The sequence below is a fragment of the Marmota monax genome, unplaced genomic scaffold (assembly GCF_021218885.2).
Source record: "Marmota monax isolate L192 unplaced genomic scaffold, Marmota_monax_Labrador192_F-V1.1 WCK01_AAM20220418_F8-fsc00048, whole genome shotgun sequence".
Lineage (NCBI taxonomy): Eukaryota > Metazoa > Chordata > Mammalia > Rodentia > Sciuridae > Marmota > Marmota monax.
This window is the reverse complement of record NW_026694895.1, coordinates 1,155,892-1,169,742: the sequence shown is the minus strand read 5'-3', so window position 1 is coordinate 1,169,742 and position 13,851 is coordinate 1,155,892. Positions and strand designations below refer to the sequence as shown.

Here is a 13,851-nt window from a genome sequence, read left to right as displayed (position 1 = left end):
AAAATCCTTAGACTTGCTGAAAAGAATCTACTTTTGATTTATAAGGCCCAAGAGTACATAAAGCCTACAGAAATGTGTGGTTTGTTACAACCTGATTGGGCACCGGAGGTATATGGTGAATAAAAGACAGAGACCATTCAGTTGTTAGTGGACTGCCTCCTTGGAAGGAGGGCCATGAATTTAACATTCTGAGCATTCTCAATCTCACCCTTAGACTGGGCTCACAATTTCTTGATCTATTTTCATTGCCTTTATCTGCTTGCCTTCTTCCTTGAATTCAGATGCTTAAGTACTTAGGTTAGCCATATTTAATTATGTCATCTGTAATCAGGATGTTCTTGCTACCTTGTCTTCATGTTATCTATATATTCACATATGGATGGTCATAGGGTCATATGTGTATATATTTATATGAAGTACATGTTTGACCAGATACTTCACATTTGTAGATAATCATCTCTATGCTTCAGGCCTCTTGGGGAAATGTATTTGTTTTTACTTTCCACCCGATTGCCTATCACAGGGCCTAGAATAGAGTGGGAACTTAAAATAGCAAAGGAGACAAACAGAAATAAACCACTAGATAACACAAGCAAGTGAATGTCGAGGGAAGACCCAAGTTAAAGTATCCAAGTACAAGAGTGTTGTATTAAGATATTCTTTAACTTTGTCTTTCATTAAATTAAGCATTCACAGGAAAACTCAAAGGTAATCACAAAAAAAAAGATAAAAGTTTTAAATCTCAAATAGATAGCAAGATTTAAAAATAAAAGAAAACAAACAGAAGGGGGGAAACTTCCCTCTATCCCAAAACAGCAGGAAGTAAAGAAAAATCATTAATAGAAAGCCAAGTAAGGCAGTAATGTCCTCATATACAACTGCTAAATGAATGAATGATGGTGGCAAGAGATGATAAATTATTAAAACGTCCAGCCTTAGCAATTTCAAATGCCCTTTTCCTAGGCCTATAATCAGAGCATTAATAAGCCTCAAGATTTTCTCCAATTGGCCTTTTAAATAAAAAATCTAAAATCTCTTAGGTTCACAAAACAGATCAGAGACTTCTATAAGAATGAAAGTTCCCCACCTCCCCTTTTTTAACCGTTCTATGTATCCAGTTATACAAAGATGAAAATATTTGTCTTTAACAACATGAGAAACACAGGTGTTCAATTCCTGAGGACTGACTCATTTGTATTATTGTGACACACACACACAAAATCAGACTTAGTCCACTTATAAATTAAGTTTCCATTCTGGATTAGCAAAGAGTTGGTTATAGGCACCTAACATAAATAAAAGTCAATCTGAATAAATTAGACACCATCAAATTCTTTGACATTGGCCACATCTCCACACAGCCTCCTTGATTTTGATCCAGACTATCAGACTAAGGTGATGTGGAAATATCCCAAGGTTCACCCACCAAACTGTCTGCCCAAGTGACATTAAGCATGTCTAAGGTCTTACCAAGGGTCTTACACTTTGGAAGAATTTCCCTTGCACCTTTTCCCTAGGGTGAGCAGCTCAAAAATGTGACTAGCAGAGTTGGTGGTCCCCAGACCACCCTGCCAGCCAGAGCCTCTCCAGACCTGTAGTGAAGGCACCAAAAATCATGAATGAGGAACTGGTGTGCAATTCACGGCATATGCTGGCAACAGCTGTCTTTTATTACACATTATCTAATATGAGAAATCTAGGTTTAGCAATTTGGCAGGCTTGCAAAGCACACATTTGGTTATGACGGCTGAATACACAAAGTTCCTTATCTCCTCACTGGCCACTAATGACGCCTGGCATTGAACTTATCATCGTTCTTCTGTTTTCAGTCAGATGACTTAAAAGATCAGGCATTAATATTCAAAATGTAATTTTTTCCTGCTATGAAGTGAGAAACCAAGACCAAACTGACTTCAGCTGTCAGTTTACAAAAGACAGGGGAAATCTGCCCCTCAGCCACATAGCTTGTTTGCTTCAAAGAGGCTCAAAGTTCAACACACTAGCCACTTCTGCTGCTAAGTTACACATGGTTACTTCCTTATCCAGCTCTGAGTTCTCACTTCCTGAAAGAGTGGGATTAGGAGAGCATACAGAAACACAGGTGGGGTTTTTTGTTTTGTTTTGTTTTTAATGTTTTGAAAGTCTCAAAGTATGTGTTCTGCTCTTTCCAGTCCCCTGTCTCATCTTTACTTCCCAATTGTTCCATGAATCACGCCTCATCCACTTTTGAGTCAGGAGCATTAGGACCACAGGGCTTCCAGAGACTGTTCAAAGATACAACACAATGACTGAGCTGATGTCAATTTTCTAACTTGTAAGTGCCCTTAAGGAACCTAAGCAGAATTTGCAGCTTCTCAGGAAGGTCTGACGGCAGACTCATGGACTTCTTACATGCCACAAAATGAATCAAAGAATATATTTTTTAAAATTCCTTTGTAGTGAAATAAACATAGTTATCTACCTAACATCTTGAGATAGTCCCAGTCCTCTGTAGGAAACCTTGGTCCCTGATAGATGTGCTGACAGAAATACTGAAAACTCTTAAAGGGCAGAAACAACGGAGAAATACACATTACAGAGTTCAGCCCAAATTCCTTATCTGAACTTGCATGTGAAATCAGTCATCCAGAAATTGCCTTTTTAGTAATGATTTCATAACTAAAAGAAACCCAAGCAAAAGGTATCCATCTGTGGTGCCACTAATACACAGCCAAGCTTCTTGCCCGTGTGAGGGGTTCCTGGTTCTCATGATAGCATTCTGTAAAAACTGCTTTCGGTCAAGCACAATCACCACACCTTTGGCCCCCCACATTAACAAAAACTATCCTTCTTTCTTCTTCCTAAAGAGCTTTCCATTCCAGGAATTTTTCCTCCCTAAAACTGTGTTCAAAATTAGAAGCCTTACCGGGATGTCTGGTGCTTCCTACAAATGCAGCTATTGAAATAATCTGCACACACAGAAATTTATTTTTAAACAATTCTGAATGCAAACACGAACTGATTCTAAAGATTAATCTGAAACTAGAAGCTAACCAGATACAGCTTTGCAGAAACCAAAGCCAACAATAACAAGAAGTATGAATTGTTGACGTCAGCCCTCCCAGTGTTGAAAATAACAGTGGGCCGCAAAGCACCTGCTACTGTGATTGCCTCCCAGGGATCTTGTTGCCTGCTGTTCAGTCAGTGCCAAAAGGGTGATCATTCTCCCCAAACTAGTCTCTACTCACTGACTCACCACATTTCTAGAATAAGATTCCTAAATTCTCTACTGCTCAAACATACAGTGGCTCTCTATGTCCTCTCTATGTCCTCATGGTTCTACATCCTTGGATTCAACCAACCACAGATTGAAAATGTTCAACAAGCGAACACATTGAATCGTTGCACAGTGAACATCCATTTGGAAAATTCCAAAATGTTGGGATAAATTGGAATCAAGTTTCATTGATAAAAATTGTATAGAATCAGAAGGTTGTATAAACCCAGAGGTTTGGTTTGGTTTTGTTTTAAAAGCAATGTTCATTACATCAAGAAAGAGCTCTTTGAATAGAGGAAGTCCAGCATGTCTGAGAATATGACAGAAGTGGAAGAGAAGAATTAGAAAAGTGAAGAGCATACATATACATTGATTGGTCTGGGTTGTATGTATGCACTCATGAGTGTATAAACACACACACACACACACACACATTAATATGCCTAAATCCTCTTTTTAACTTCCACCAGTAATCAGATCTCTTCTACTGATTGCCTTTTTCTAACTCATGCTACTCAGGCTTAAAGTCAAATGTGCCTCCTCTGTCTTCAATACCTTTGATATTCAAGTCTTTCTGTCTCTTCTCCATTGTCTCATTTCCTCTTTCTCTAACTAATGCAAAAGTTCCCCCTTCACATCTAGTTTCTAGTCACCAACCCACCCAGTTTCTAGAATAAAGTTCCTAAATTCTCTTCTGTTAAAACACATTCAGTGGTCTCCAGGCAGGTCACATCACAGTCAGCTCCCTGTATCTGCAGGTTCTGCATCTGTTGATTCAACCAACTACCGACTGAAAAAATTCAAACAATGAAAAACTACAGGATCTGCACTTAACATGTACAGACTTTTCTTATAATTATTCTCTAAAGAATGGAATATAAGAACTATTTATATAGATTCACATAATACTAGGCATTATAAGTGATCTAAAGATGATTTACAGTATAAAGAAGGCCATGCCTAGTTTATGCACTAATATTATGCCATTTTATGTCTGTGACTTGAGCATCCCTGGATTTTGACATTCATTGTGGGGGAGGTGTCTTTGAACCAATTCTCCATGGATACCAAGGGATGACTATACTGCTTTCTCAGGGGAAGTTGTCCAAATGTTCTGCAAAGAAGCCCAGGTCTGAGGTCTCCTCGAACCTCCTGCCCGTGCATGGGTCCCACTGGCACTATGACTATTGTTACACAATCCTGACCCCAGGCACTAGGATGGTGCCTCAGCAATAATCATTCCCTTCCTCTGTAAAATCCTTGAAGGTTGTATTCAAAGACATGCTACCTGGATGAAAGGATTTATGTCCATTTACTTTGTATAATGCTTATTCATTCCACTTCCTAAACTGTAACCCCTCCGGGCCACAAATGTGCTGCTCTACTCAGTGTCTCCTATGGGTAGCATGACATCTGTCCCCTTGTGGGTGCTCAGAAACTACCTATTGCACTGAAATGTCTGAGCTGAAAAGTAAATAAAATAAGTAAAGCTGCAGGTATGGAGGACATGGAGGGTGAGAAGTAAGTTTCGACTCTGATTCAAAAATGACCAACTTTAGCAGTAAGTATTCTACCAAAAGCATGAAATAATGGCCTAGTCCAATGAATCATATTTAATATGATAGCTTCAAGCAAATAGAGAGAAAGGAAAACAGACTGCTCTATATCTCAAAACTGAATAAAGATGTTGGTGTTTTCTTGTTGCTTTATTTTCAGATTGGTTGTCAATTGATGGGAATGTTCATCATTATATTAAACTTTGTACTGTAAAACCCCTTTGGATTGAGTAAGATGAATAATCTAGGTCATGGAAAATCATGTTCTTATCTTCACTGTGAAAAATACCAAAGACTTAACTCATTGGATCATTAAAAAAATATCATGACTCTCCCTCCATGCTATAACTCCAAGATCCTGATATCAGAAGGATTCAGAGGTGCACATGATGTATACACAAGATTAAGGGAGAAAAAAAAAATCGTGCTCTAAAGCAATTCTGAATATTTTGTAAATAAGTGCTTTTTAAAAGTTTAAATAACAGGATATAACAAATCTAAGAGTAAATCATAAAAATATGCTATGGTTTAGAAACTGAATGACAAAAAAATCAGAATAAATTCAGGACTTGGATTTTTTTTTAAATGAGTTTTCATCTTTAGAGAAATATTCTGCAATAAAAATTTTTAAATAACAGAATTTAGCCTTTCATAAGCACAGTCTGCATATTGGTCACTGTTAGGTACTGTACATTCCTTACCTAAGAATCACAGAGCCTAACAAGGGTGCTTCTACCATTATCTTCATTTTACAAGAAAGCAACCTGAATATTAGACTGGTGACTTGTGCAGTATCCCACAGCTACTAAATAGCTGAAGTGGCACTCTATCCCGCACTCACCTATCCAAAAAAGCCATCCTTCCCAAGAGCATGAGGCATGTGCCAGTGCCCTAGAGGTGAAGAAAAATAACTTAGTGCACAGAATTTTTCCAAGGGAAAAAGAATTCTGTTTTGATTATAAACTGAAATTATTGTCAAAGACTGGGAATAGTGCGGATGGGAAGAAAAGAATCAATGAAGACAAAAAGAGGGAAAAGATCAAATCATTCTCATGCCCAACGATTTTCATTTTACTTGAGCACCTCTTCAAATGAGAAAAACAGTCTTTTAAGATGGAAAGTAGGTGTTTGATTCTGGTCTCACATCTCTGAATTGGTCTTCTAGATCTGTGCGCACCTTGCCTCTTTCCTCACCCCTAGGCTTGGTCACTAATTCTGATTAGTATGAAGTCAGATGAACATATCACTCTACTCTCAAGAAAACACAAACACTTTTAAGGTTAAAAAAAAAATAGTCATCATACCTGCTTTCGTCCTCGAGGCAAAGTAGCCACAGTGTCTGCCAGCATCTGAATCCTTCTGTTATCATCCATGGTAAGAGGTCCTGTGAGGGTGGGGTAAGAGCTATATGCTGGACCCCCGCAGTAGTCCACCAAATTGCCATTGCTGCTCTGGTGCAGAAGCCTTTGTAAAGACATTGTGAATAAAGACTACTCCAGCTTGCACATGTCTGAGTGGCCTTGCAGGATGGGAGAAGCTAAATGTACTACCCTGTGACAAGTAATCAAGAGTAGCAGAGCAGAAAGAACCCACGTGACTCCTGTGGTTTGAGGTACTTGTTACACAAACCCTATCTTACTGTTCACTCCCATTTCTCAATGCTTTTTGCTTTAAGCTCCTCAGACAACCTCAAGCGATTTTTTTTACAATTAAAACAAAAAGTTCTTTTCTTATTTTCTCCCTCAAACAGCCAGAACTCTTATCCTTTCATACTTTTTAGCTAGTTGTATTCAAAACTCCATCTGCCTTTTTATTTATTTTATTTTTTAAAAAAAGAATGAAACACTTCCCCAAGTTCTGCCATTTGTTTCCCATCCATGCTCTTCCTTAACGTTAGCAGTACAAGAGCCAGGATGTGCTGACAGTTCTTGTGAACATAAGCAAGAATTACAGGTGCTGGTCATAATGTTCTCTCCTAAAGTCCTTGTAATGTACTTTCCCCGAAGTAGGCACTAGCTCACTAGTGTTCATCAAAAAGACATTCTATCTATCATTTAGGTTATAGCCATTTAGCATTCTTCTCATTCCCCTTCTAGTACTTTATCCGCTCTAAATTACCCACCATCTTTACACAATAGAGTGGGAAGGGAAAGCCAGCACACTTAGGGCACAGTGTTGGCCATGGCTTAGATTGGACATTATTGCAGCATCAGTAAGTGGTCTGGGAAATGAAGTGGGCAAGAAGATAACAGGCAAATCGAGTTTCCAGTTGGTCCCTGCAAATGCCAATGAGTATCAAAGGGTGTCAGATGCCAATTTTTTTTTTTGTCCCCCAGAGGTCATGGGCAGGTAACTTTGAAAAAACTGATTTGGGGAAGAAGCAGGGGAGGCAGGTTAAAGGAATAATAAAAATGAAAGTGGAAAGAAGTTTTCTAGAACTTTAAATAGAGTTAGAAAAGCTTTGCACTAAAGTAGAATGTGTGTGCTATAAGTCAAGGTGAATTGAGCTCAAGCAAAACTTGTCAAATGTTAGTGGTAACAGGGCTTCCAAAGATGGAGTCATCAGAAATTTGTAAAACCCTGTCACAGCATGACTCATCACTACTAGAATAGAATTATGACACAGGCAAAATGATGTCCTCCCCCCCTAAAAAAAAAAAATATATATATATATATATATATATATATATATATATATATATATATAAATAAGAGTTTACAGGTGCACCTGGCTTTGGGGGTAGGTAGTAGCCATGCTACAGATTTTGACAAGTAAATATTATACCAATTATTAAGATTTTCATGTCATATATGTTTGTATGTGTGTGTATGTATATATATATATATATATATATATATATATATATACACATGAGAGAAACTCATTTTTAAAATCATCTCTAGGCTATGAAGCACATAGCTATAATCAACATTGGTTGCTTCTGTTTTTGTTTTGTTTTGCTTTACTTTGCTTTATTTTGTTATTGTTACTGGGGATTCAACCCAGAGGCCCTCTACCATTGAGCTACATATTTAGCTCTTTTTGTTTTTCTTTTTCTTTGTGTGTGTGTGTGTGTATTAGTGTTACTAGGGATTAAACCCAGGGTGGTAGAGCACTGAGCTACATCCTTAGCCCTTACTTCTCCCTCCCCCACCCCCCTTACTGGGAATTAAATCCAGGGGCATTCTATGACTGAGCTATACTCCCAGCCTCATCCCCTTGCTTTTTTTCATGAGGCAGGGTCTCACTAAGTTGCCCAGGATGGCCTTGAACTTTCAATCCTCCTGCCTCAGCTTCCCTAGAGACTGATATCACAAGTATGCATCACTGCACCCAGCTAAATCCACACTATTAATGATCCATCAATATATCAACTCCTAGGAATTTTTAAGTTATGTAAATATTTTAATATCATAAAATAGCAAATATAAATTATGTTTGCTTTCTCTAAGACTACATAGGCCAACTGACACAACAAATTTTATAGATGAGTATAAAATTTATACCAATTCTGTATCTTACACTGATCTTCAGCTGTATATTATAAAAATAAATCAATAATTAAGGAACTGGAAAATTATTATGTAATTTATGAAGTGTGCTTACAAGCAGAATCATTCAGATTATGGGCTTCATGAGTGTAACATCAGAAGCAAAGGTGTTTGGGTCTAATATTCAGTCAATAAATATGTGGTCACACCTGTTATTTATATCCTTATTAACTGTTCAATTTTTATTGGTCAGTTCCTGTTCTGATTGCCAGGCCCTGTCATACTAGTGATTAGATATTTTAAATAATATCCTGATCAAATGTGTTCCTTGTGATAAACTGTAGGAAAACACCATTTTTTTTAATGAGAATGTGGCTTTCAAACATCAAACTCTTTGACTTATAAAAATGTTTGACTTATAAAAACTGTTCTACTATTTACAAATTTGCTTCTCTTTAGGATTTATCTGGGGGCAATTATAATAGCCTGAACTCTCTTCCCCTACAGACTCCACTTTATTTTAGAAAGGTGTTTCTGAAAATAAATCAGATCAAGCTGTCTACCAACTCAAAAGGTTTCAAGGGTACCTCACTGTGCACAGAATAAAATCAAATAAAAATATTTCCAAGCTCTTATCTGACTTCATTTTCTGAAATTTTATATCATATATTTTTAAATCTTTCTTTTGAGATATTACATATTATACCTGGATTATAGTTAATTGTATGCAAGTCTATTTCTCCACTAATACCTAATTTTCTCTAATTTCTTTAAAAGGAAGGGCCATTAAATTTATACTTCATGTCTTAAGCATAAAAATTGTTCAGTAAATATTTGTTAATAAAAAATGTAGAAGCAATATATATTGAAAAAGGGGGATTTTTTTTAGTTCAGAAATACTGTTGTTCTGAAGCATCAAATAAGATAAACCAAATTTGTAGAAAACAGATGTACTATAAGCTCATATTTCAAATTGCAAACCTCCCCAAAAGGTTAACTGACAGATAAGTACAGAATCTCTCTTAAAACTGTCAGCAACATGCTCAATAACTAACATTCCTTTATTTGGGTGGGGAAGAACATTCCTCTTATTTGGAGCATGTTTTAGTCAGCTTTTTCGTTGTTGTGACCAAAAGGCCTGACTGGAACAATTAGAGGAGGAAAAGTTTATTTGGGGGCTCACAGTTTTAGAGCTCTCAATCCACAGAAGACCAAGTCCATTCTTCAGGGTACCACATGAGGCAGAACATCATGGCAGAAGAGTGCGGTGGAGGAAAGCAGCCCAGGACAGAGAAACTGTCCTCAAGTACAGAGAAACTAAGCTCAGCTCACCAAATATGCACTCCAAAGGCACACCCCCAATGACCCACCTCCTCCAACCACACCCCACCTTTCTACAGTCACCACTCAGTTAATCCCTATCAGGGGATTACTGCACTGATTGGGTTAAGACTCTCAAAACCCAATCATTTCACCTCTAAACCTTCTTGTATTGTCTCACCCACGAGCTCTGAGGAGACACCATGCCATAACAGGGCATTTTGTTCATACATAAGGAAATACCCTCGGAAGGAATTAGTCTTGAAATGAACCCTGAGGGGTTGGACATGGAAAAGATTTGGTAGAGGCAGGTAAGAGAGATATGCCAAAGAGTGGGGAACACAAGGTCTTGGAGAAAATATTGCCAACCATTTCTAATCCTTATGAGAATCTTAGGCAGCTGTAAAATGTTCAGAGCAGAGTTCCGGTGCTAAGCTACTACTTAGATTCAAATCCAGACTCTGCTGCTTTAAAGAATAAGCATTGAATTGTGTCTCCTAAATTCTTATATTAAAGCTCTAATCCTCTATGTGGCTATACTTGGAGATAGAGCCGGTAAGGGCATAATTAAGTCAAATGAGGGTGGACATATAGGACCCTTACAGGATAAGACTAGAGCCCTCAAAAGAAGAGATACCAGAGATTCTCTCCACCATGTAAGGACACAGCAAAATATCGGCCATCACAGGGCAGAAAGAGCCCTCGCCACAAGCTTGATCTTGAACTTCACAGCCTTCGTAACAGTGAAAAATAAATTTATGTTTTGTAAAGCCACCCAATATGTGGTATTTCTTGTACTGTGGCATTTGTTATGCTATGGTATTAGTTATGGTGCCTAAGCTGATTAATATACTCTATAAACCTCAGTTTTCACAGTTCTGAACAAAAGGTTTTAGGGAGGAATAGATAAAATAGCCCATTAACAGTTCATGGTACAGAATAAGCTATTATCTTAAGTAATAAGAATTCAGAAAGAAAAGCTTCAAAGGAAATGACTTTGATTCTTTATGAGCTGCCCTGTCCATTACCACATGATCATACATGCAGCAGGGATGCTCTTATTCATTAGGTTGCATCTGGGAGGGGAGTTGAGTGGTTGTTTAAAAAACAGGGGTTCTTCTGTGTCCTGACTTTAAAATAGTTTTTGACTTTTTTCTTTATTTTACTTTGGCTGTTTGCCTTTATGTGAACAAGATTTTATTTGGCTTCCTAGACTGCCACAGCATTTTGTTTTGCTTTGTTGTTTCACTAATTGGTTTTATTTTGGACTTTGCCTTTATTTGGATAGAAAGCCTTTATTTGACTCTCTGGAGTAACATAAGAGATGGGTTAATGTTATACAGGCAGTATTTTATTTTTATTATTGTATATTTGAATTTATGTAAGGTAAATTTGATTTATACACATATATAAACAAATGTGTATATGTGTGTGTGTGTGTATATATATATATATATATATATATATATATATATATATATATATTATCATGAGAAACAAAAAATTAATCAATTATCTTGGCTACTAAAATTGGTAGGTTATATCCATTTGTTTATATAGTGATGATTTAGTGAAATGAGTTCATTGAAATCCATTTAAGTTAAAGAGCAGGATCTTAAACACTTAGACAAGAAAATAAAATATATATAAATAGAAAGTGGTGTGTGTTTGAGTATGTGTGCAAGTGTCATAAGGCAGAAATAAAAAATACACCAATAATTGTAGAAGATATTGAAAAAGTAGTCAACAATCTGTCCTTTGAAAGATCATGAGATGCAGATTATTTGATTGGTGTTACACTAGATTTGCCAGTTGCTAAAACCAGCCTGGAACTTGTGGTCCTCCTGTCTCAATGTTTCAAATAGCTGAGATTACAGACAAGTGCTACCATACCAGGATCTCTGGTGTCTCTTTATCATTTTCTTCCAACTATGCAAAGTCCTTCCTCAGAAAGGTCTCCTGAAGTCCCCACAAAATAGTACAGCAAAGGAGAGAAATTAATCACAGAAAACTAATTTTTCTGGTAGAAAAGGATATTGGTTTGAGGTATTGAGAACCACTGTTTCTAAAATGGCAGTTCTTTCTCATGGGCCATTTATTATCCCATTCTTCTCTACCACACACACACAGCTACATTTCTAAATCTTTTATCAAAATTCAAAGTAAACAAGTATAACAATGTTCCTTCCTCTTCCCCTAATGCCCTGCGTCATCCTGAAATGCAGTTTTTACTTCATCTAACTCTTGCCCAATAGACATGGTCTGTCAGCTTCACAGAATAGGAAAAGCCTTCAGGGTTTTGGAAAATAACTTCTTAGAAAACAAGTAACCTGTTTGGGGACTGGAATTTTGTGTGATACCTGGACCAACAAAATATACACATGAACTATGGATGATTCCCCCTGACCTTTGAATAAAATCCGAACGTCTTAATCTGTCCTTCACAGTCCCGCATGTTCTGGTAGATCCCATGAGTTCGTATTGTGGCATAGCCTGATCATGCTGGGTTTCCTTCTGTCCCTTCAACAGCAAGCAGTTCCTTCTCAGGGCTTTTGCCCTCACTGTCTCTTCTGCCTAAAACATGCTACCCTGAACCTATTTCACTTGTACTCTCCCCACCATTCAATTCCCAGCTCAACAGTAACTAGAGAGGCTCCAAATTCAACCCAATTGAATGGACAAAGACGTTAAGCTACATCCAAACAACTCCAAGGAGAGTTTTCACCTTAGGATTCCCCAAATAGTCCTACCTCCAATCTGCTCACCATCTGCTTCCTGGATTAACTTTGCCACCTGTAGGGATTTGTTCTGTGAACATGGTGAGTGAACCAACAGAGAAGGGTCAACAGGAAGCAATGAATAGAATGTGCCTCACCTTCTCCATTTTTGTTTTCAAAATCTAGAAAGGGGTGTGTGTGTGTGTGTGTGTGTGTGTAGCAGAAGGAACTACAGAGGAACAATAAAGTTAACTTTTAGAAACCAGAATCCTCTATTTTATTTCTATACTTACCTACTTAAAATTTTAAATAGATATGAACTTTCAATTGCTTTGAGATTTAAATGCCATACAGGGAAGAGGAGTATATTAATCATTTCTATATGCCCATAACCTACCACACAGCCTGAGTTACAACAGGCAGGCAAGAAATAGTTCTAAAATTTATTTAATTAAAATAATAAGTCAAAAAGACACAGCACAAAGTATTAAACACAGGAGAAAAACCAATAACAGTATGTCCCTCTTTCATAAATCCATACTGTTTATTATAATCCTCAATAAAGAATAGAATCAAAGGGCTAACTCTGTCTCCTTCTATTCTCTCCCTTTTCTTCCTTCCCCGACTTTCTCTCCTTAAAGTCATAAGAAGAAGCTGGCTGAATTTACAGAATGTCAGACTAGAAAGAACCTCAGAATCATTTCATCTAACTCTCTTTATTTTCTTGTGAAAAACTGAAACCCCAGAAATCCAGTCTTCCCCAAAGAGACAGAGTGGTTTAAAGACAGGACTATGGCTAAACTGCAGTCTCCTTCCATTGAATTCCACAAGTACTTACTGAATATTTAATGATAATAACAGAAAGGCAATGAGTAAATGTGTTTAATTTCATAGAAGTCATGAGAATAGAACTTCATTTGCCATAATCCCCCAGATGAGGACAGGACATTGAAGCTAACATACTCGCCTTAGATTACACAGCTAAACCCCAGGATGTCCAGAGTGAGGGTCCAAGGATGATGACAGGTTGACCATTCTGCAGTACCACCACTCCATACCTGGGCAAACGCTGCAGATATACAAGGAGCCAGATATGACCCCTGGCTTTGTGGAGATAAGGATCCAGTAGAGGAGATAGATAATGAAAAAATAAGTTTTAGTACGATTGTGATTCAAATAATGGTTCTAAGAAATACTATGGGTTTATCAAAGAAGATCAAAATATTTGCCTTATTGCAGCTCTTCTTGTTCTCCAAAGCAATCTATAACCTTGATAAAATGCTATGATAAGTTTATAAGCAGTCATAATGAAAGAAAGAATGCCAATCATTAGTCAGTAATTTTTGTTTTGAACACCCCATTAAAAAATCACATTAAAAAAGGCACAAGTCCTGACCCCTGATACCTGTAAGAGTGGCCTTATTTAGAAATAGGGTCTTTGCAGACGTAATCAAATTAAGATGAAGTCATTATAGTGGTTCTAATCCAATCCCATTGGTCTCCCTATGAT

At 37.3% G+C, this 13,851-nt stretch overlaps 1 protein-coding gene across 4 annotated transcripts in view; it reads right to left on the bottom strand.

Annotated features, from left to right (window-relative positions):
* Cytip (cytohesin 1 interacting protein) overlaps positions 1 to 13,851 on the bottom strand; it is a 61,275-nt gene that overhangs the window by 22,026 nt on the left and 25,398 nt on the right. For 2 of the 4 annotated variants that reach the window (XM_046426893.2, XM_046426895.2), the window contains one exon: positions 6,117 to 6,196. The exons of 1 other annotated variant lie outside the window; for it this stretch is intronic. In XM_046426893.2, the coding sequence (XP_046282849.1) occupies positions 6,117 to 6,196 (80 nt within the window). Of the gene's footprint in view, positions 1 to 6,116; positions 6,403 to 13,851 lie in introns of those variants that run through there. One more of the 4 variants, XM_046426892.2, reaches the window with a different exon arrangement.